This window comes from Sminthopsis crassicaudata, chromosome 1, assembly GCF_048593235.1.
Source record: "Sminthopsis crassicaudata isolate SCR6 chromosome 1, ASM4859323v1, whole genome shotgun sequence".
Taxonomy (NCBI): Eukaryota; Metazoa; Chordata; class Mammalia; order Dasyuromorphia; family Dasyuridae; genus Sminthopsis; species Sminthopsis crassicaudata.
In genome coordinates, this window is record NC_133617.1 from 158,482,879 (window position 1) to 158,505,035 (window position 22,157).

At 36.6% G+C, this 22,157-nt stretch overlaps 1 protein-coding gene across 5 annotated transcripts in view; it reads right to left on the reverse strand.

Moving 5' to 3' along the window:
• The window catches only part of WWP1 (WW domain containing E3 ubiquitin protein ligase 1), a 155,285-nt gene that overhangs the window by 68,017 nt on the left and 65,111 nt on the right, over nt 1-22,157 (reverse strand). For all 5 annotated transcript variants that reach the window (XM_074270174.1, XM_074270166.1, XM_074270193.1 and 2 more), the window contains 2 exons: nt 19,789-19,879; nt 12,519-12,657 (listed from right to left, as the gene is read on the reverse strand). In XM_074270174.1, the coding sequence (XP_074126275.1) occupies nt 12,519-12,657; nt 19,789-19,858 (209 nt within the window). In that variant the 5' untranslated portion in view covers nt 19,859-19,879. The remainder of the gene's footprint in view (nt 1-12,518; nt 12,658-19,788; nt 19,880-22,157) is intronic.

Below are 22,157 nucleotides of genomic sequence, written 5' to 3' on the forward strand. Positions count from 1 at the left end.
ATTCTGATTTTTAATGAGTTCTTTTCTTCATTAATTTTTTTTTACTTCTTTTTATATATGTCCAATTGAGTTTTTAAATGAGTTTTTCTCTGTGGAATTTTTTTTCCATTTCACTAAATTTTTTTTTAATGAGTTATTTTCTTTTTCCAATTCATAAATCCTACTTTTCTGGGAGTTCTTTATCTTTTCCAATTCACAAATCCTACTTTCCAGGGAGTTCTTTATATTTTACAATTCACAAATTCTATTTCCCTGAGAATTCTTTACTTTTTCCATTTCACATTTCAGGAAGTTGTTTTCTTTTTCAGCTTTATCAAATCTTTCTTTTAGTGAGTTACATGCCTTTTCCATACTCTCTTACAGAGCTTTTTTAGTTTCCCCATTTTTCTTCTAACTCTCTTTTAAGATCTTTTCTTAAAAATCTTCTAGGAGAGCTTTGTGTGATGGGGACCAGATTATATTCCCCTTTGGGCTTTTATCTGGAGATTGTCTCCTCAGGGTTGGAAATCTGCTCTCTTTCTGTATAGAAGCTATTTATAGTTAAAAATCATTTGGCTTTTATTCATTTTTTAAAAAGCCCTTAGGGCCTGCCTTTAGGACAACGAGGTTCTCAGCTTCCTCTATAGAACAGGGACAGGTAGACAGTAGCTATCCAGGCAACAGGCTACAAAGAGTGGCCACACTGCCGTGGAAGTGTGACTGCCCTGGGCAGAACCCCCTGTGGGAACAGAGGCTGCCCTGGGATGAGCTGAGAGGCTGAGCAATGGAAAGTGTCACTGCCCCCAGCAAAGCCCCTGCTGCAGACTGTGGACTGCAAACTGCAGCTGCCCTGGGACAAGTGGCTGAGCAGTGGAAGTGTCACTGCCTTGGGCAGAGCCCTGCTCTGTGTAGCTGCACTGTGATTATGCTGGCTCACTCTCAGCTGGACAGGTGTGATTAGGTTCTGTTAAATTCTGGCGTTTTGGTGTACACTCTTCCTTTGGTGTTTGTGCAACGTCTCTGCTGATCTACTGCTTTGCAATCAAAGCAGAGCAGACAACCTGTGGTAACCCTCCCTTCAAATTCTCCACCAGTGGGGACTGCATCCTGCCCCTGGTCTGCTCAGCTTAGGTAAGCCTCCGTGTTCTGTCTCCCTGCCTGCACTGGCCTCCTCCCACCTGATCAATACAGGCCTTTTCTGACCATCTTCCAAGTGATTTTAGGCAGATAATTTGTTGTAATTCCAATATTTGTGGATTCTACCAGTCAAGCACTATTTCTGAGGCTGAATTAGGTAGTCAGTAGTGAGGGTAGAAGGGAGCTCAGAATGAAGCGTATGTCCTCTCTGCCTCTTGGTTCTGCCCCTCTCTTATCTTCTAAAAATATTTTTTGAATTCTTCTATGAAATTTTTTTGGACAGGTGACCACTTTAGGGTAGGAGAGGCTTTTTTTTTTTTTTTTTTTTTTTTTTGCTTCAGTATCCTCCTCTAAAGAACCAGTTTACTCACCTTTAGCCCTGGGATTTGAGGTTTGGTGTCTCTGACCATAGGTCCTCCTCCAGGTCTTCTCTCTTGAACAGAAACCAAGAACTCTGTTCTCCTGTAAGTCACCCCTTCTATTTTAAGGTATTATTTTCTTCATTTTTCTGTTTTTTTTGCCTAACTTTACAAAGTCAGTGAGTCTTTTATCATGATTTTCTTGCATCACTTATTTCATTTCACTCTCTTAATTTTTAAAATCCTTTTTGAGCTTTTCCAGACATCCTTTTGGGCCTAGGACTAATGCAGTTTTTTTTCTTTCAGGCTTTGGGTATAGCAATTTTGACTCTGTTGTCTTCTTTCGAGATTATGGTTTTGATCTTTCCTATTTCCATAGTAACTTTCTATGGCAGGTTCTTTTGTTGTTGTTTGCTTGTTTTTAACTTTTAACTTGATTGTAAAGTAGGGTTCTGCTCCCAAGGTGGAAGCAGCACTGTCCCAAGCTTCAGGATTTTTTCAGAGCTAATTCTGGGAATCTATAAGTTTTCAGTTCTTTCAAGATAGTACAATCTACAAAGAAGTGTGGTTACTATTCACATGACATGTTCTAGCCCATGAGGAGCCACAAGAACTTGTTTCCACCCTGGAACTGTAATTAAGGTCCCTACTTGCCTGAGGCCACAAGCTCTGGTATAAGAGTTTACTCTGGGACTGTGACCCAGATCTGTATATGGGCAATACAACAGAATCCTGTACCCACTGCCAACAAAGGGACTTTTGTAACCTTCTGACCAGTTATCCAACCCATTACTATCTGTGAACAAAGCACTCTGGAAGCTTCCACTGGCACTGCTCATTCAGTCACCCTCAAGGCCTGCTGTGACAAGACCTTTCCTGGCACAATTCATGCTGAAGCAGTCTATAATGGACCACTCTGAGATATGACAGATCTTTCCTTCTAACCTTGTTTAAGTTGTCTTGGACTGGAAAACTTTCCCTCCATCCTTTTGTTGGTTCTGCCACTTGAGAATTCATTTTGAGGCATTATTTAAAGTTGTTAGCAGGAAAATTTGGGAGAGCCCCAGCAAATGCTTGCCTTTTTTCCACCATCTTGGCTCTGCCCCTGACTACAAATCTTCAATTAGCAGAATCTAAATGATTTTAAAAAGTGTTACAGTATCTGCTATAGAATATATCACTATTCATCTAGATCTATGATTGCATCAATGATGATCCTCTGATGGTTCATATTAATACATATATATCCATGCTTACTTGACCATATTTAAAGATTCTTTTTCATATCATCCTTTCTATAAATCTATGAATGAACATTAAATTCAAAATGCTAGGGTGCCTTTCTCTTGTTCTCTAAACAGTGGCAGGGATTCTACCTTTTTCTGACTCAGGCTACAATTTATCCTAGATTTAGAATCATTGAAATAATAAGCCTTATATCTCCAAAATACTATAGAGTATAGATAGAGATTTATAAATCTCAGAAGAATGTCAAAAGCCATCTAAACCAGATCTGATACACATTACACTATTGCTATTGAATCATCTAGGTTTTTTTCCCCCTTCATTAAGGAGAAATTCATGGCTCTCAAGACAGTTCATTTTACTTTTGAACAACTTCAATTTTAAGGAAGTTTTTCCTTAGATCAAACCATAATAAGTTTTTCTGAAACTTCTGAAACAAACTGCTTCTTGTTCACTGTGTCAAAGAAAAACAAGTCAAATTCCTCTTTCATTTAAAGGAATCCTTCAGGTTTCCCACTAAGTCTTTTTGGCATCAACAATTAATTCATTAGATATTCATATGACAAAGTTTTCAGTCTCCTCATAATCATACTTAACTTTCTTTATATAAGTTATAACTTGTTAATGAACCACTTAATATACCACTTAAAAATGGAACACAACACTACAAAAATGGTCTAGTCAGGTCTGCTAACTCTGTACTGCCTCTCATTAGAGACAACATTCCTCTATTAATGCAGTCTAAAATTACAGTAGCCTTCTTGAACACCACATTACTATTAATTCATTTTTGTTTGTAATCCATTAAAATTCCAATAACATTTAGCACACAAATGACTTAGTCATACCTCCTCTAAGATGAAGGGATTTTACATATGATCCATAAATGACCTAGCTCAATCAAGAAAGGTTCATCAACAAATGACTAATTACTATGTAATTAAATTTTTGGTTATAACTCAAAAAAATCATGTTCAGTGGTGTAAAGAAGCTTTCATTTCAATTAATGGAACAAGTTATCTACACAGACAAAACTACAAATCCTAGAAGTAGCGGAAATATAATACATATAATAAGGTAGGTCTATGGATCTCTCGGCCATATTTTGAGACTCAACCCAATTCTGAGTCTAAGCTTTATTATTGTTATTTCCCCTCCCATTATATGTATCTGTTTGTGAATAACATAAAAAACCTATGCATTCAAATATGTATATATCCAGATCTATATAGAAATACCTCTATATATAACTATATAGCTACATAATGACAGATCTGTACGTATATATATATATATATATATATATATATATATATATATATATATATATAAAATATAAATATCTTAGCAGTTATGACATGTTAAGGTTTGCAAAGATATTTTTCCCCCCTGAGGCTGGGGTTAAGTGACTTGCCCAGGGTCACACAGCTAGGAAGTGTTAAGTGTCTGAGACCAAATTTGAACTCAGGAATTCAAGGTTGGTGCTCTATCCACTGAACTACCTAGCTGCCCCGGCAAAGATCTTTACAACTATCATTTATCCTCACAATCCTGGAGATAAGTGTAGCTAATACTCCAATTTGCAAATGAGGCAATTCAAGCAGAGGTTAAGTGACCTACCTAGAGTAACACAACTAATAAGAATCTGGAGTTAAATCTGAACTCATGTCATCTTGATTCCAGGTGCAGTACTCTATCCATGATGTTACTTACCTAATTATAAATAAATTAATGCTAGTATAGATATATGAATGAATACATTATGCATGTGAGCATATATACCAATATAGAATACAGCTATTTATCATAGTTCTGGATATGTACTTATATGTACTAGAAAGGAGGAAGAGAGAAAAAAAAGGAGAGAATAGAAAGAGAATAAATAATAAAGACTCGGGCTGGAAGACATGCCTCACATGTCTTCATATACATAAATATCCATAAATCAACCTGTTGATAGGTAAAATTCAGTCACCTGAAAAACTAAATAATTTCATCTAAATGGGCTTCCCAGTTGCAGAATTTAGCCTCCCTAAATTTCTGTAACAGTCTTTGTTAGTCAAAAAATAATTACCTAGCCTGTAGCAATGAATGTAATTAGAGAAAAGGGGTCAAATGTCAGATACCCTGTGGCTACAGAAACAATAAGATGTGGCAAGGGACAGAATATCAGTGAGATATAAAATGGTGATAGTCTTAGGAGAAAGGAGAATTTGGGAGTAAAGATAAGCTATGCAGAGTTTGAGACATTTCTAGGAATCCAGTTTTGAAGTGTAGTTTTGAAGAATAGGCATTTGACAATGTGAAAGTCAAATGTGAAGTACCTTTTAACCCAAAGACTATGCAGTTCTTAGCACCATCTGCTATACTGCCACAATATCCACAAAAGAAGATAGAGGGTTCACAGGACTTAAAGAAATTAGTGTTTTTCTTATTTCATGGTTACTATGGCCAAAGTAACCTAGTCGATCAGCCCTCTGCCAGTCTCTGGGCAGACTAGTCTTTGGAAAGTAGCAACTATGTCACAATGAATGCACTCTTAAGTTTTTCCAACTACATGGTATAGGATAGCTAGGTAATGCATGAATTGGCCCTAAAATCAGGAAAACCTGAGTTTAATTCCAGCCTCCGAAACCTCTTAGCTAATATTAACCTGGGCAAAAATTACTTCACCTGTGGCACAAGCTTTTGCATCTTTAAAATAGGTAATAGATAATACCACCTACCTCCCAGGATTGTTGTACACATCAATTAGATAATAATTATAAAACACTTAACATAATGTAGGTATTATCTATTACCTATTATTATTATTAGCTATGATAAAAATCAAAGCTAATGTACTACTTATATAATATTTGAGTATCCACAGTCACCTCTATGACATTAAGAGATATCACAGTATGATTTGATGGTTGAATGAGATGAGGTGAGATCTTTCAAGACAGTTGTGAAAATCGAGTAAGGCTTCATCTACTTCAGAGTTCGAGTAGGCCTGAAGGACTCTGAAGGGCATTGCCTTCCCCTCCTATGACATCTCCCTATTTCATCCAAATATGGGCAACTATGTACTTATTGGTCAAGTTCAATTTCATGGGTAGATCTCGCGTTTAGAATGTAAGACTCTCAGCCAATGAGGATGAGGGTCAGTGGTGGGAGGGGGCGTTTTGCGTTAGGGATTAAAGGTGCTGTCCTGCCCACAGGAGGCGCCTCCTCTCTTCGATAGTCTACTCGAAGAGTGGGACGCCCTTCTCGCGAGAATGTACAATAAACTTTGCTTTTCTCTAGAGCTCTCTCCAGCTTTTTTATTAAATGGTGACCCCTCACCATTTCCGTACCACACAGTTTGGGGGCTAGTCCGGATCCTTTACTCGGTGAGTAAGTGAACTCCTGGGTGCTAGTGGGATGGCGCCCTGCCTTGATTTAGGCAGCCCGCCAGCTTCCAGGGGCTTCTCCTTGCTCCCTGACGTAGAGTGGACCCGAAGTGGAGAAACTCAGAGAAAAGCAACGGAAACTCCGCGGTGAAAATCCCAACCGGTTGGTGGAGGACAGATCAGTCAAGAAATTTGCTGCGCAGCAACCCAGTGGAGGTAAGCGTCCTGTGAAGCCCCTTGAGTCTAGTTATAGGTTCTGGAGGGGGCTGTAGACGGTAGACAGGAAGAGAGCTAGGCCTTCCTGGGTGACTGGGTTAACTGGTGACAGTTAGCGTGTTTGGGCGTTTAGGAGTCTGTTAAACTCCTTCCAAATTCAATGGGTGTGGCCTAGTCCCAGCCAGCCCTCGCGGAGAGAAATGAGTAATGAGAAAAATATCAGAAAATACCGGTAGATAGTCCCTTGGGAGATAAATTAAGTAATTGGAACAAACTGCCAAAATATGAGGAAAAATAAAAAGCAAGAAAAAGTGGATAAGGTATTGTTGTTTTGTTGCAGACTGGTGGTGCCAAAAGGATTAAATGGTACCTGAAAGGAAGGACCTGAGAGGATTTAATTCCATTAGCCCTTCCAGGGGCCTTCGGGCGGGGAGGAGAACTAGGTCTTTTGAAGCAGGGGTCGTTCCAGCTGACCAGAAATACCTGTTAGTAAATCCCATTTGGGATCAGAAACCCTGTACACGGGGAAGTTTGTGGGATTGAGCGAGTGAAGATGGTGGCTTCCTTCCTCTTCCTCCCACGTGTCCTGACTGAAGCAGGGCCACGGGGGCCGGGGGAAAGAAACTGCTATTTAGTGAAGTTCATTGTTTTAAATCTGATAGCAAAGTAGTTTTATATTATTGGGAATTTAAAGCTGTGATTGGGATTTTAAGTTAAAACATAGGTTTTTAAAACAATGCTGGTAGCTTACTTAGGGGAGGTTGTGGTTGTATCTCCCTACTTCCGATTGGTATGTTTGCTAGAGGTATTGGGTAATTTGTAACTGAGCTATGCCTTAAGTGTTTGTCAGCTCTGTTGGGCATGTATTAAGTTTTATGAAATTTGGGTCAGTTACGTGCAAACATTGAAGTGTAAAGTTTAAAAATATATACATATATATTTACTTAAAGACGGGACAGGAAAGATTGATTTGTAAAAGTAATTAATAGTTTAAATGGAGCTATGATATATTGGGTCGGGAAGCATGGTGGTGTGGGGGAAGGGTGACCACGTGGAGAGGTCCCTCCCATTAAGTATAGTGGGGTTTTTTGTTTTTAATAACTGCACCTCCTTGCTGATTTAGATATTAATTATTTCTACTGTTTAAAGGAAAAGCCTACATTTATATGGTATTGATAACTGAATGTTTTATTTTTATTTTTCAAGTCTATAACTGTTCTAAGGAGTTGGAACTGAAGTTTTCTGAAAACAAGTTATTCAATATTTATTTACATGCGTGATAGTCTCCTTGTTTAAAGATTATTTTAATCTGATCTGATAATTTGATAGGGTTATTTGCAAAAATTTTAATCCTGCTTCCTTTTTGTCCCCTGGAGAACAGAACTATTGCTATGTTTTGGGAAATTTACTAGTCTGTTGTGTATAATATGATAATTTCTGTAAACAGGGGGGGAAGGGAAACAGATTTCAACTGGTCAGAAAATTGGGAAAAACTGACGTCTTATTTCAGTTCAGGCCGAATTGGAAACTACTAACTCTTTGCTTACCTCATCATTTTGGTTCCCTGATGAAGGACCTCGAAAATAGACATAATTTGGGTACTGAATGGAACTCTGGAAAAGGTAAAAGATTTTTTTTTTCTTTTTTGCACCGGACATCCAGGCTGCTTCTGGCCTGGATCGTTGTTAGAGCTCTATGCTCGGCACAATTCTTTTAAGAATTGCTGCGATTGACAAAAGGTCTCCTTTTGTCTTGCTCTCTTGTCTCTACAGATAAGGGAGAGGCTGCAAAAAGTTGAAAAAGCTCTTTACCTGTCCACTAGCTAGACACACCTGATTTTAGCAGATGCGGGGTTTGGAGAAGGCTGCAGAGACAAAAGGCCTTTACAGGGGACTCTAGCTGAAAATTTGCTAGACTATGATTGGCTAGCTTATGTTTTAACTTTGAATTATTGTCCTGACTCAGTCCTGCCTCAGTTTCCCTGCCTCTTAGTTCTGCAAAACCCCCCCCTGCCTCTATCAGAATACTTGATAAGACCTTATGTTTCAGAATAGCAGAATGTCTCTCCCATTACAAGTTAATGGGAATCTCTTATCAAAACTTCTTGAATTCTCTTGTGTGGAATTAGACATTCTGTATATGATTGTATTTGCATGGGATGTTTTTAAAAACAAACTGATTTGTATGAATAATGTTCACTTATGAAAGATCTACTTGGATATAAACTCATTGGGACAAATTCCTTATTGTTATCAACACAAGGTTATGATAAATATTCGTTTAGAATTTATGTATGGTTCTTCTAGGATGGTAAATGGGAAAAGAAATGGGTTTGTTAGAACTTCCACTGTTACCAAGGGCAGTCTACCTGCCCATTAGTTGGCTCAAACTTGTGAATTGCTGTGAATTGTATGCTTTAAATCAAGCGTTAAAATTATTGTGTGACCAAGATGGGAATATATATACTGATTCTAAATATGCCTGGGGTGTGGTGCATGTATTTGGGAGGATTTGGGAGGAAAGAGGATATGTAAACAGTAAAGGTAAAGAACTGGTTCATCATACACTAGTCAGAGAGATACTAGAAAATATTCTGACTCCTAGGAATATAGCAGTAATACATGTAAAGAGACATCAGATGGGAAATTCTTTTGAGGTAAGGGGAAATAGATTAGCAGACCGGGAGGCCAAGGGAGCCGGAGATCAGGAAATCTCTCATATAATGGCTTTGATACCTGTACTTCCCCCTAGTCTACCCTCTCCTAGTTTTACTCAGGAGAAAGCCTCAACTCTCGGAGCAGTTGAGAACTCCGAAGGACGATGGCTCTTACCTGACGGCAGAGAGGTACTGACCAAAGCAAGTATGAGGCAAGTCCTTCAGCAACTGCACCAGGGCAGTCATTGGGATGTCCAAAACCTGTGTGATGCTATACTGACAAAGTATGTTTCCCCCGGCCTATATACTATGGCTCGACAACTGGTGGACGGTTGTCTTGTTTGTCAAAGGACTAACAGGGCTGCCCAACGCCAGCTTCCAAAAGGGGGACGACCTCCTGGAATCAGACCATTCCAAAGCATCCAGGTGGACTTTACTGAGCTGCCACCAGTGGGTCGAGTTCTTGCTGGTCATAGTGGACCATCTGACCTCATGGGTGGAGGCATTCCCGTCAGGCCGAGCAACTGCCTCAACAGTAAGTAAGGTCTTATTAGAACAAATTATTCCTAGATATGGAATGGTGGAGAGGATAGACTCGGATCAGGGAACACATTTTTCTGCCAGGTATTGCAGAATCTGATTAGGGCCTTAGAAATCACTTGGGATCTCCATACCCCTTGGCATCCTCCCTCTTCTGGGAACGTAGAAAGGATGAACCAAGAAATAAAACGACAGTTGACTAAGTTTTCTTTAGAGACCCAACTACCTTGGACGAAATGCCTTCCTCTCGCTCTGGTTAGAATCAGGACCAAGCCACGTAGAGATATTGGGCTTTCACCTTATGAATTATTGTATGGTCATCCTTTCCAGGCTTATCCTAAGGGAGACCGGGACCCTATTTTAGAAACTAAGGATTTGTTTGTTAAGAGATATGTGAAATCATTGCTGGAACATTTGCAAGGACTTCAACAAAAAGGGCTAATAGCTCAGACTTCTAGGTTTCCCTGTTCATAGAATTCAGGTTGGTGATTGGGTGCTGATCCGTTCCTGGAAGGACGAGAAGCTGACTCCGTGCTGGGACGGACCCTACCAAGTGATACTGACCTCAGATACTGCGATTCGCACCCAGGAACGAGGCTGGACACACCACATCAGGACAAAAGGACCTGTGGCGCCACCTTTATCAGAGTGGACAGTTGAAGACAGGGGAGACCTCCAATTACATAAGAGGAGGGGACCTCCACTGAATGGGAATTGTAACTGTATGACTTTTCTTACTTTGGGTCTCTTTGCCTGTTTGTGATTTGATATATTTTCCTTTGGGAAGTTCACCTTAACTTCACGGTGTTATAATAGTTGAACATTATGAGGCTCTCCCTAAGTTTTGGGTTTATCTATTTCCTTATGACCTTCTAGAGATGAGAACCAATTTCTCCTGCTCATGCAGAATATAGGGAGGACATTTAACTTATCAAATTGTTGGATCTGTGGTGGATCCCAACAATTGAACCAATGGCCATGGGTACCTGTCCCCCTAAGCCCAGCCTGGAACCTTAGCAACAGATCCCAAATTCATAATGGGACCGGTTTCTGGAATTTAGAAGAGAAACATCAGTGGTCATTGACCAAAGATAGGAAAGGGAAATACTGCTTAAATCAGACAGGGCGAGGTTTGAAGCTGGGAAATAGTGTTTGTGAGTGGACCTATTCGAGAACAGACCTGAGGCCAAAGACAATTGACTGTACAAAAATGTCTAAATATTGGCGCGATACGGGGAGGAATCCTCAATTGAAGTGTGGGAAGGACTAGAAAGACTGTACCTTGGATGTTCTCCCAGAAATAGGAGAGCAGGGATATTGCTATCAACAAGTCACTACTGCTGAGTGTAGTGAAGTAGAATGGGATGTATTGAGATGTATAAAAGAGAATAAGAGGAAAGGGAACATATACATTGGGTACAGTTACCAATGGGGTTGGTATAATGTCACCCCAGGGACACCCGGGCAACATGGGACTCTGTTTTCCACATTTTGGAGTACCTCTAATCTAACAGGCCAGTGGCCAGTTGCCAATTGTAGTTGGAGAAAAGAGCAAGGTTTATGGAAATGCCAGTATGACCCCTTTGTGGGGGAAGCCCCCTAGGGATGAGAGACCAACAATAATACCCTTCTACAAGGAATAGCTCAGACATATTTCCAAGGGAACAACCTGCTCTAAAGGGTCATTATTGGATCTGTGGTTTAACTGCCTATACTCATCTGCCTCTTAATTGGACAGGGAATTGTTATATTGGACTAATAAGGCCAAAAGTTTTCTTTCTTCCCGAACAGGCAAACCAATATTTAGGGATTCAGTTGTATGATGATTTGGGAAGGGAGAAACGGAGTTTAGATACCTCCATCACTTGGACTGGAGATGCAAATGGTTGGGGTGAGGCCTGGCCTCCAGAAAGAATAGTCAAAGAGTATGGGCCAGCGACCTGGGCTCAAGATGGAAGTTGGGGATATAGAACTCCAATATACATGTTGAACAGGAGAATTAGGCTTCAGGCAGTTGTAGAGATTATCACCAATAGACTTGTGCTGGATTACTTGTTGGCTGAGGAAGGGAGAGTTTGTGCTAAACTAAATTTATCCACATGTTGTATAAAGATTGATAACAATGGTAATCTAGTGAAGGAAATCACTAAGAACATTAGGAAACTTGCTCATGTTCCTGTACAGACTTGGACCTCACTGTTCAATACTTCTAGATGGTCCTGGTTTGGGAAGCTGGTGGAAGCAGCTCCTTTGGTTTGGCCTTATAGCTCTTAGTGGTGTTATATTACTCCCTATCTACATCCCTTGTTTGATCAGATTAATAACCAGAATTGTCCAAAACTCATCATCTGGAATGATCAGGTTGGAAGAGAAAGCTGAAGGGTCTGTTAAATAGATGCTGTTAAAAGGGTAAGGGTGGAGCCGGTGGCCCAAGGCCAACAGAAACCAGAAGGAAGTGAGGAATTCATAGGGAATGTGAAATTATGTTACAAAAATTTGAAGAGATCTCAGTGTACAAAATAAGAGGAGGGACTGAATGAGATGAGGTGAGATCTTTCAAGACAGTTGTGAAAATCGAGTAAGGCTTCATCTACTTCAGAGTTCGAGTAGGCCTGAAGGACTCTGAAGGGCATTGCCTTCCCCTCCTATGACATCTCCCTATTTCATCCAAATATGGGCAACTATGTACTTATTGGTCAAGTTCAATTTCATGGGTAGATCTCGCGTTTAGAATGTAAGACTCTCAGCCAATGAGGATGAGGGTCAGTGGTGGGAGGGGGCGTTTTGCGTTAGGGATTAAAGGTGCTGTCCTGCCCACAGGAGGCGCCTCCTCTCTTCGATAGTCTACTCGAAGAGTGGGACGCCCTTCTCGCGAGAATGTACAATAAACTTTGCTTTTCTCTAGAGCTCTCTCCAGCTTTTTTATTAAATGGTGACCCCTCACCATTTCCGTACCACACAATGGTGAAACAATGTTACACAAACACAATTTATTAAAAACAAAATACTTACACGGTTAATTGTTCATCCCACTTTGGATTAGAAGAACTACTAGATTTTGCTGTTTTTTTAATTTCTCCATCTACAGATAATTCTGCATAGATAGCTGTTCCAAACCAGTTCTTTTTTCTTTTCAGTTTGGCACTAGAAACTGACAGAAACATGACAATTAATAAACCATTTGTTTTACAAAAAAATATATAAATATGCATATAATTTATGTTCTAAATGTCCCATGTTTCAGAATCTGATAGAAGCACAAGTAGGGTGGTTAATCCTGTCAAGAACTTTCAGCTGTAAGAAGATGAATACAAAAGATTAAGCAAAATACGGAAGAAATCTATGAGTTGACACAGAGTACAAGAATCAGAACCAATAGAACAGATACAATGATTGTGAAATAAATGAAAGAATCATTAAAAGCAAGCCAAACTCAGAACAAATGAAAAACTATCAAAGATCCTAGACAACAGTTATTTTTTAAAAATATTTTATTTTTCTAAATTCATGCAAAGATTTTCAACGTACACCTTGTTCCAAATTTTTCTCTCCCTATCCCTTAATTCCCCTCTTCTAGACAGCAAGCAATCCACTATAGGGTAAGCATGCAATTCTTCTAAACATTATTTCCATATTTGTTATGCTGCACAAAAAAAATAAGATCAAGAGGGGAAAAATGAAAAAAAAAAAAAAAAAAAAAACAAGCAAAGAACAAGTGAAAATATTATGCATTCAATCTCCACAGTTTTCTCTAGATGCAAATGGTTCTTTACATCACAAGTCTACTGGAATTTGCTTTGAATCACCTCACTGTTGAAAAGAACCAAGTCCACCACAGCTGACCATCACATAATCTTATGGCTGTGTTCTGCTCACTTCTCTTAGCATCAGTTCATATAAGTCTTTTTTGAAATCGGCTTGTTCATCATTTCTTATAGAACAGTAATATTTCATTACATTCACTTATTATAACTTATGCAGCTATTTCACAAAAGAAGGGCATCCACTCAATTTCTAGATCCTTGACACAACAAAAAGGGCTGCTAAAAACATTTTTGCATATGTAGGCCAGAAAACAAAAAGAAAAAAAAAGAAACTAAATATTTTTTCCCCTTCATAGTTGAGAAATTGAGAGAATCTTACATACATTTCCAGAGTCACTGTATCAGATGTTTTTGCTAAATTTTTATCTTTGTCACAAAAGAGGAGTCAATCAGCAGGGACAGAAGGGCTACGCTTGTGAAGTAAAGATAAAATGAATAAAAAATCTTTGTATTTTTAAAAGAATGACTTTTAATGACTCCATATTATCCTGGGGGAAAAAAAAAATAAACTCTTCTGTTTCGCATTTAAAACTCTTTACATTCTGGATCTACACTACCTTTTTGGGATTACTTCAAAATTCACTCTTTCACATTTCTACTCTTCAATCTCCATTTTTCCACAAACTGAGATAGAAGATTCTTTCTTTCCCTCTTCTTCCCAACTTATATCCAGATAGCACTATAGCAATCTCTAGTTTCCATAAAGAACCAGAAAGAGCCTTACCAGACCTTTGAAATTGCAGGTGCTCTCTGCTTCCTCCTCAAATTACCTTGTATATATAATTCATTGTTCTTGCATATTATATTTCTCCAGGAGGAGTAATAATAATAACAATAATAAAAATTAATAAACTGACAGGTATAGATCAACATCTTATATCACTTATGAAAATAAGCTGCAAAGTGGTACATGATTTAAAGAGTGACATCATAAATAAATAAGAGATTAAAGAAAGATATTACTAGTCAAATCTATGATTAGGGAAGAGCTCAAAACCAAACAAGAGATTAAACAAGATCAAAGACAGTAAAATGGACAATTTTGATTTCATAAAGTTAAAAGGGTTTTGTATAAACAAAATCAATGTACCTAAAATGAAAAGAGAAGCAAGGAAATGAGGGGAAAATACAACAAATTTCTCTGAATTTCTCAGTTCCAAAATAAACAGGGACAAATTCAAATCTAAGAGTAAGAATTACTCCCCACTTATTAAACAGTCAAAAGCAGACAGTTTTCAAAGGAAAAAGTTCAAGCTATCATTAGTCAACATGAAAAAAAAAATTTGCTCCAAAATCACTAATAATTAAAGAAGAGCAAGTTAAAGTTCTGAAATTCTATCTCACACCCATTAGATTGGGAAAACTACTCCCTAAATTACAAATGCTGTAATGGTGTGAGAAAACAGACAGTGTGATATATTATTGTTGGAACTGGGAATTGGTGTGACCATTTTGGAAAGTAATTGAGAACTACGATCAAAAAAGTTATTAAATTGCATCTATCTTTTGACTCAAAGTTAACACAAATGTAATCCAAGATCAAAAAAAGGCAAAATTGCCCATGTGAACAAAAATATTAAAAGCAGCCCTTTTTTTCCTAAATACTAAGGGAGTAGTCACTTGTGAAAAAATTATGTTCAGTGAATATGATGAATATGATCGAAGAAATGATGAAGGAAAACAGTTCCAAAAAAACCTAAGAAAAAACCTATTCTGTACAAACTGGTACAGAATAAAGTGAATAGAACCAGGAAGACAATTTATGGAATTACAACAACCGTTGTAAAGACAAATAAATTTGAAAGACTTAACAACTCTAAATGAAACATGATACCCATCACTTAAATAAGTGGTGGATATCTTGTTTAGGAATCTTGTTTTGTTTTGCTTGATTATGTATATTTGTTACAAAGATTTTGTTTTTCTTCCTTTTTCATCTAGAGGATGTAGAGTGAGAAGTGCATTTTTTATAAAGAAAACATACTTTTAAACTTGCTGAGTACTTCTTATCATATTTGCTCACAGTAATCTCATGATATGACTGGTTTTCATTTCCCCATTTTATGGATGAGAAAACTGAGGATGAGAGATTGAATGACTTGCTAAAAGTCACAGATTTGTAATGCCTCTGAGGCAAGGTTCAAACTCAGATCTTTCTTGACAGTTAAGCTGTCTAATACATAAGCAATCTGTAAACTCTTTGAGGGAAACAACAGTTTTTCCATTCTCTTTTCATATGCCCGAATATCGCGCAGCGCCTTTCAAGTAACAGATTTTTAATAAATACCTGTTGGATTGAGTTGACTGCTTTTATTTCTTTATCTTTTCCCATCCCCAAATTCCCAAGCCATTTACCTTTAGATAAATATTTTTTCTACTTTTTTTTTTTCTTTTTTAATTCTTTGTTATAGGAGAAGTTTTCTGGGAGGGGAAGGGTGAGGAAATTTTTAGGAAATATAAGTGATGCAAAAACAAAAGATTATCAATAACATTTTATTTTTAATAACAAAAAAGAAGGATGGGAAGAACTAGTACATTTCACAACTATGGGTAGGCAAAGAATTATTAATCAAACAAGTGATTAAGGTGAACAAAAAAAGTAAAAAAGATAATTAAAAATTTAAAAATTTTACCCAAATAAAACCAATAGGATAAGGAGAGTCATCAAATGGGGGGAAAAGTTTTGTCTTTAATATCTCTGAGAAGCATCTCATATCTAAAACATATACAAGTAATACAAATATTGAATAACAAAAGCTATTTTCCAATGGAGAGGTCAAAGACTAAGGATAAATAGTTCTTAAAAGAATTGTAAATTATTAACAACCATATAAAAGATTGCTTCAAATCATTAATAAGAAAAATAAATATCAAGACAATTGTAAGGTTTTATCTCATATCCAGAAAATTTGCAAAGATGACAAAAGAAAATTACCAATGTCAGAAGGGCTGCAGAATGACAGGTACCCTAATACACTAAGATATATTCTTAATCACACTTTGCCAATAATTATTTAGTATATTAAAATTAACTGTATGTAGGAAATGATACAAATAACTCACCATGGAAAGCATTCCTCCAAAGTATCCCATGTCCACAAATTATCAATAACAATTTACCAATACCAAATTACAAATACCAACACGTAGGCAGATCACTCAAGATAATTTCAGCTTTGCATCCCTAGTTCCTACTCCAAGGAAACTCACACCTTGCTTTATAATAGCTCACTTACCACTATCCACCTCGAGAGATTCCCCTCTAGCTCACTTTTCTGGCTTCTTTACTCAAAATTAGCTGTCATGTCCTCCTTATATCTTTTCTTCTCCAAATCAACACCTATATCTTCTTCAACAAATTGTATTGAAAAAACTTATCATTCTGTTTGTTTTTTCTGGATACTATCAAGTTATCAAAGTCCTTCTATAAATAAGCATAGTATTTGAGATATGATTTAACCAGAGAAGAACATTTTGATATCACAACCTCCCTAGATCATGATTCTCATAACAAAACCTTTCTTAGCTGCCATTTCACACTCCTAATTCCTATTGAGCTTAGAATTCACTAAAATTTCAAACTCCTTTTAGGTGAACTGAATTTCAAACAATATTCTCTTCAAGGCACAGCCAGATGGCAGAGTATGTAAGAGTGAGCTCCCTGTATTCAGGAAGACTCATCTTCTGAGTTCAAATATGGCTTCAGAAACTTACTAGTTGTGTGACTCGGTGAAAAAAATTGCTTAACCCCATTTGTCTCATTTCTCCATCAATAAAATGGCCAAGTGCTCCAGTTTCTCTGCCAAGAAAATCTCAAACAAAAACTGAAAAAAAAAAAAAAATCTCAGACAAAACTGAAAAAAAGGAACAAAAAACTGCTTCTTTGAATCTTAAGCCTCTATTCTTTTGCTTTTGAAATTTTTCTATGTTTTTGTTTGCCAAAAAGACACTAACACATTGATGAAAAAATTAAAGTAACTAATGAAGCAACAGATGCTGTATCTACAGAGTAAATCATCATTTCTCCAATCCTTCTTGGTTCCAAATAACATTAAGACCCAGTCAGAGACTACATATAAAAAACCACAAGGAAAAAAAAAGCTACTTGCTATTCAAACTCCTAAGTGACAACCTGCCCAGAAGTGCAACAATCAATATATATATCACAATTAATCACAATACTATCAGTATGCACAATAATATCAGTAAAGACAGAAAGGAAAAAAAAAAATCACAGGAACCACAACCAACACTCAGAATTCTTAAGAGTCTTACCTGACAATAATTTTTCTACTTTCAGAAGGGCTGATAGTCAGACCAAGATATTCCAGCATTTAAGGAAATGTAACATTAGCTTAAATATCTGATCCTGATCTACTTTACCTCTGAGTCGAGTTTCTAATGCTCAATTCCACCTAAATAAAGCAGTAAAATTGGTCTGTAGTTTGAAGGCAAAAGTTATTGAACTTTTCATTTAAAATGTCATATAACATTACATTCCAAATGGATTATGTAATTCAAATGTCATATCACAAAAAACTAAAAAAGGTACCTTTCAAACTGTTGTGAGGAAAAGGGAAGAGAAATACCAAACAACTAAACAAAAGGTTTAAAAAAAAAAATGGACATCTTTTAATTACATAAATTTGGAAAACTGTACAAGCTAAATTAATGCCATGAGAAATAGATAAGAAATAGTTAACTGGACAAAAAAATCTTTGAAATAAAATGCTCTGTTAAAGGTGTGATTTTTATAATATAAGGAATTAATAAGTATATATGAACAAAAGTTACTGTTCCCTGAAAAATAAATGAGCAAAATATATGAACAGGCAATTTTAAAAATAAAGAAACGCAAGCTATCAACAACTGTATGAAAGAATGTTCCAAATTAGTACAAAACAATCAAAAAGCATTTATTAGTCATTTATATCATTCTAGGCACTTAACAAAAATCTTTACCTTTAGAAACTAACATTCTAGTGGGGAAGATAACATGAAATTATTTGCACATAAAATAAAGAGAGCAGACAGAAAATATTTCAGAGAGGAAGATACCAGCAGCTCATGAACCAAAACAAAAAGTCAAGGGGTGGAAATGAGGAAAAATTCTAGGCATAGGGGACAACAAAAGAAAATGAGCTAGAAGATAGAATGCTTCCTTTTAGGAATAGGGGACAGAAGACACATAGTTTGGTAGACTGGGCAATAGGAAGAATGGCATTTTTCTCCACAGTTGCAAAGATGTCAGTAAGAGGAGAGGGCTTGACTGGATGAGGGATATGGGGAGTGGAGAAGGTGGATAGAGGGAATGAATTCTATTTTAGACATGTTGACTTAAAAAGATAAGTGGGACATCCAGTTCTAGATGTCCAATCAGAAGATAGAGATACAAACCTGGAGATCAGGATAGAAGTTGGATAAATATATCTCAAAATCATTTGCGTAAGAATGATAATTTAATCTATGGGACCAGATAAGATGGTCAAGGTGGGAGAAGAAAAGAAGCAACCTTATGAATGATCTGAACAAAGATCCATTAAAGGAGCGTGAGAAGGAACAGTCTATCCATAGATAGGCTAACCAGGAGTAGAGTCACAAAAACCTACTCAGTGAGAAGAATATCATGAAGAGGATGACTGACAGTGCCAAAGGCTACAAAAATCAGGGACATAAACTGAGAAAAGATAAATAGATTTGGCAATTAAGAGATCATTATTAATTTTGGAGAGAAGAGTTTCAATAGAATAGCTGGAAGCCAGACTTAAAAGAAAGAAAATGGAGTCACTGACTGTAGATAGAAAGCATCCTCAATGAACTTAATCATAAAAGAGTAAAGAGATATAAGACAACAGCTAGTGGAAATGGATAGATCAAATAAAGGTTTTTTGAGAACTGGGAGACATGAGTTTGTTTGTAGGTAGTAAGAAAGAATTAGAACATGGCCTTGCTCTTACAATAACACAAAAGCAATGAACTGATCCTACAAAGGTATTTAAGCTCCCTCACATATTCAATGACTCTCATTTTGAAGTATGCTTTCCACAGTACTAAATATAGAAGTGTTCTTAATAAATAGCAAATGATAATATCAAGATATATTTATCCAAGCACTGATTACAGAAATAGTATGAAATATTCAACAAATACAAACTGGTACAATGAAATTTATGAAAATAAATAAAATACTGGACTCAAGAGTTGGGAAAAAAAACCTATATTCAAATGTTTCTCGACATAGTTACTCTCTATGTGATCCTGGACAAGTCACTAAAACTCTTATAATGACATGCTATTCTATATTAATCTCAAAGTGTTCTAAAGAACAAATGAGCCATAGCTATACAAAAACCCTAAAATGCATGTAAACCACAGAGGTTATATTGTCATTCAAATAAAATCAAATTTGAATCAACAATCATAGAGTTTAAACAAATAACTATAAATAATTAACTTACCAGTCACCTGAAGCTGTGATCTTCCATTATGGTTATTACTAGTATCAGACCGTGGTGAAGCTGTGGCCATTTCCTAGTATTCAGTTTTAGCCTATTTTTTTTTAAAAGAAAGAGAATATATTCATTTGTCATAAAATATGTATTGGAGCAATATTAAACTTATCACAAATTATTTGAACCCTTTGAAGTTAGACTAAGCTAAGAATTCATACTTAAAACAATAGTTTTTTTTCCAAATATGAATATGACAATTAATATATATTCCTGATAAAATAAAAATTCAAATAGGATCATAAATTTAGAGTTCAAAGAGCATATAAATTTGTCTAGTTCAATTTTGTTATTTTACAGATGAGGAATTATGTTTCAAATTAGTTAAAGTGGCTTTTAAAGGTTACACAGGTAATAGGTAGCAGAGTTCCTCTAGCTTTTGTTTGAAAATTTAACACTTTTCACTGTAACACCTATCTCCATGCCTATATTCATGAATATATCACCTAAAGAACAAGAAACCTAAGATCATTAAGAAAAAAATCTCAGATGATAACTGATCATGAATTTAAACAGAGCAGAGATGAGAAGCAATGACCACAAATACCTCTGAATGATGTCATTTACTTTTCCCTCAAGCCAAAGTATGGAGATGACAGGTTTCAAAATGGGAGAACCCCAAATTTATTAGCAAAATAACTACTATGCAGCCTGTAGTCTATTTATCAGATTAATCAAAACTGTTAAATATGCACTTGCAGAACATTTAACTTATGAAATTTTTGGAGCACAATAAAACATTCTGTAAATGGTTCTGATCTCTTAAATCACATAATAAAGAGGAGCTTTTTTTGGGGTTTCATAGAATGGGGGTACATTCAAGGAGTAGTTGACAACAACCTACCCTTTATTATTTTGCCTGACTAATTTTAATTCTGCTCTAATGCTCATATTAATAATTCTGTGAATGTTTGAAGTATAGTTCTTATAAACAACATGTTGTTGGATTTCATGTTCAAACCTCTCACTATACTCTTCTATTTTGTGGGTGAGTGCATTCTTTTCAAATTTATAGACAAGATATTAATTGTGTATCCTCTAATTTTTTCTCTTTTGCCCTTAGACCCTCTCTGCAAAGAAAGGTGGAGAAAAGCAATTGACAAACATTAATAGTGTGCATTTCAAATGTTTGGTTCCTATAACTTTGCCTCTTCACCAATATTAAATACTAATCTTTAGTTCTCATGCTTTTTTCTCCTTTTATAACACCTCTTTGGTAATCTAGCCTTTGAAATTTACAGTGTTAGATACTTTACTTCTGAAAGTTGCTTTCCACTATCCTCTTAAACCCTTAGCTTTCTGTAGATTATTTCATTGCTGAGTTCAATGTATGTATTCAGCCCTATTCTGTGTAATGAAGGTGATTCTTAAGACGCTGACTTTCCCCAACCCTCTCTACTTTTTGTATATTCTTTTCCTGCACACTAATTATTGAAATAATAAATTTACCTTGGGATTTGATTTTATTGCAGGCTTTTCTATAACCTAAATATTATAATCTTACTAGCACATATGAAAAAAGAGAGCAGAAAAGAGGCTAGTTGTGTTGCTGTCTAAGCCTCTGCCTGGTTTTCAAAGGGAATTGATGGGTGGGGCTGGGTTCTAATCCTGGCGTCTTAAACAAAATATTACATTTTCTAGTGGATCAGAAAGCAACTTTGTAGTCAAGCAAAGTAGAATCAAAGTAATGAGTTGTTTAAAGTTTTGTACAGAGGGACTTCTGAGTCACATATGAACAAAATGGGAGTCCTAGAAATTTTCTCTGATGCAATAAAATGATATCTAATTTGACCCCATTGAACATTCCTTCCCTATAATCTACCATGACATCAATAGCAAGGCACACACAACAGAACCAAGGAACCAACCTATGAGTTTGCAATAAAACCAAATCTCCATAGCCTCATTGCTCTTCTTCCTCTTTCTAGGATTATACAGATCTGTACTCTAGACTGAAGAAGTTTGCTGGAACTTGGATGGCAATCACTATAGCAAGGTTTTGTGCTATAAATATTTCGTTGGTGCTATTTCTGCAATAGGGCAGAGGAATACAGCAAACAGGACAGGAAATGTGTCTGGGTTTGATATAGAACTCAATTACACTCCCACTCCCAGAATCAAAATGACTGTAATCATATTAAGCTGCAATAGCACCAATGTAACAGTGGTAGGAAGTTCTTGGCTAAAGAAATGGAAAAGGTTTTTGTGGAAAGATGGCTATGCAATACTCTACTAAGCCTGAAGGGAACAGTTCGGCATCACTTATAGCCAGTTCTGCACCCACAAAAGTTGCTTGGAGAAAAAAATGTAGATTACTA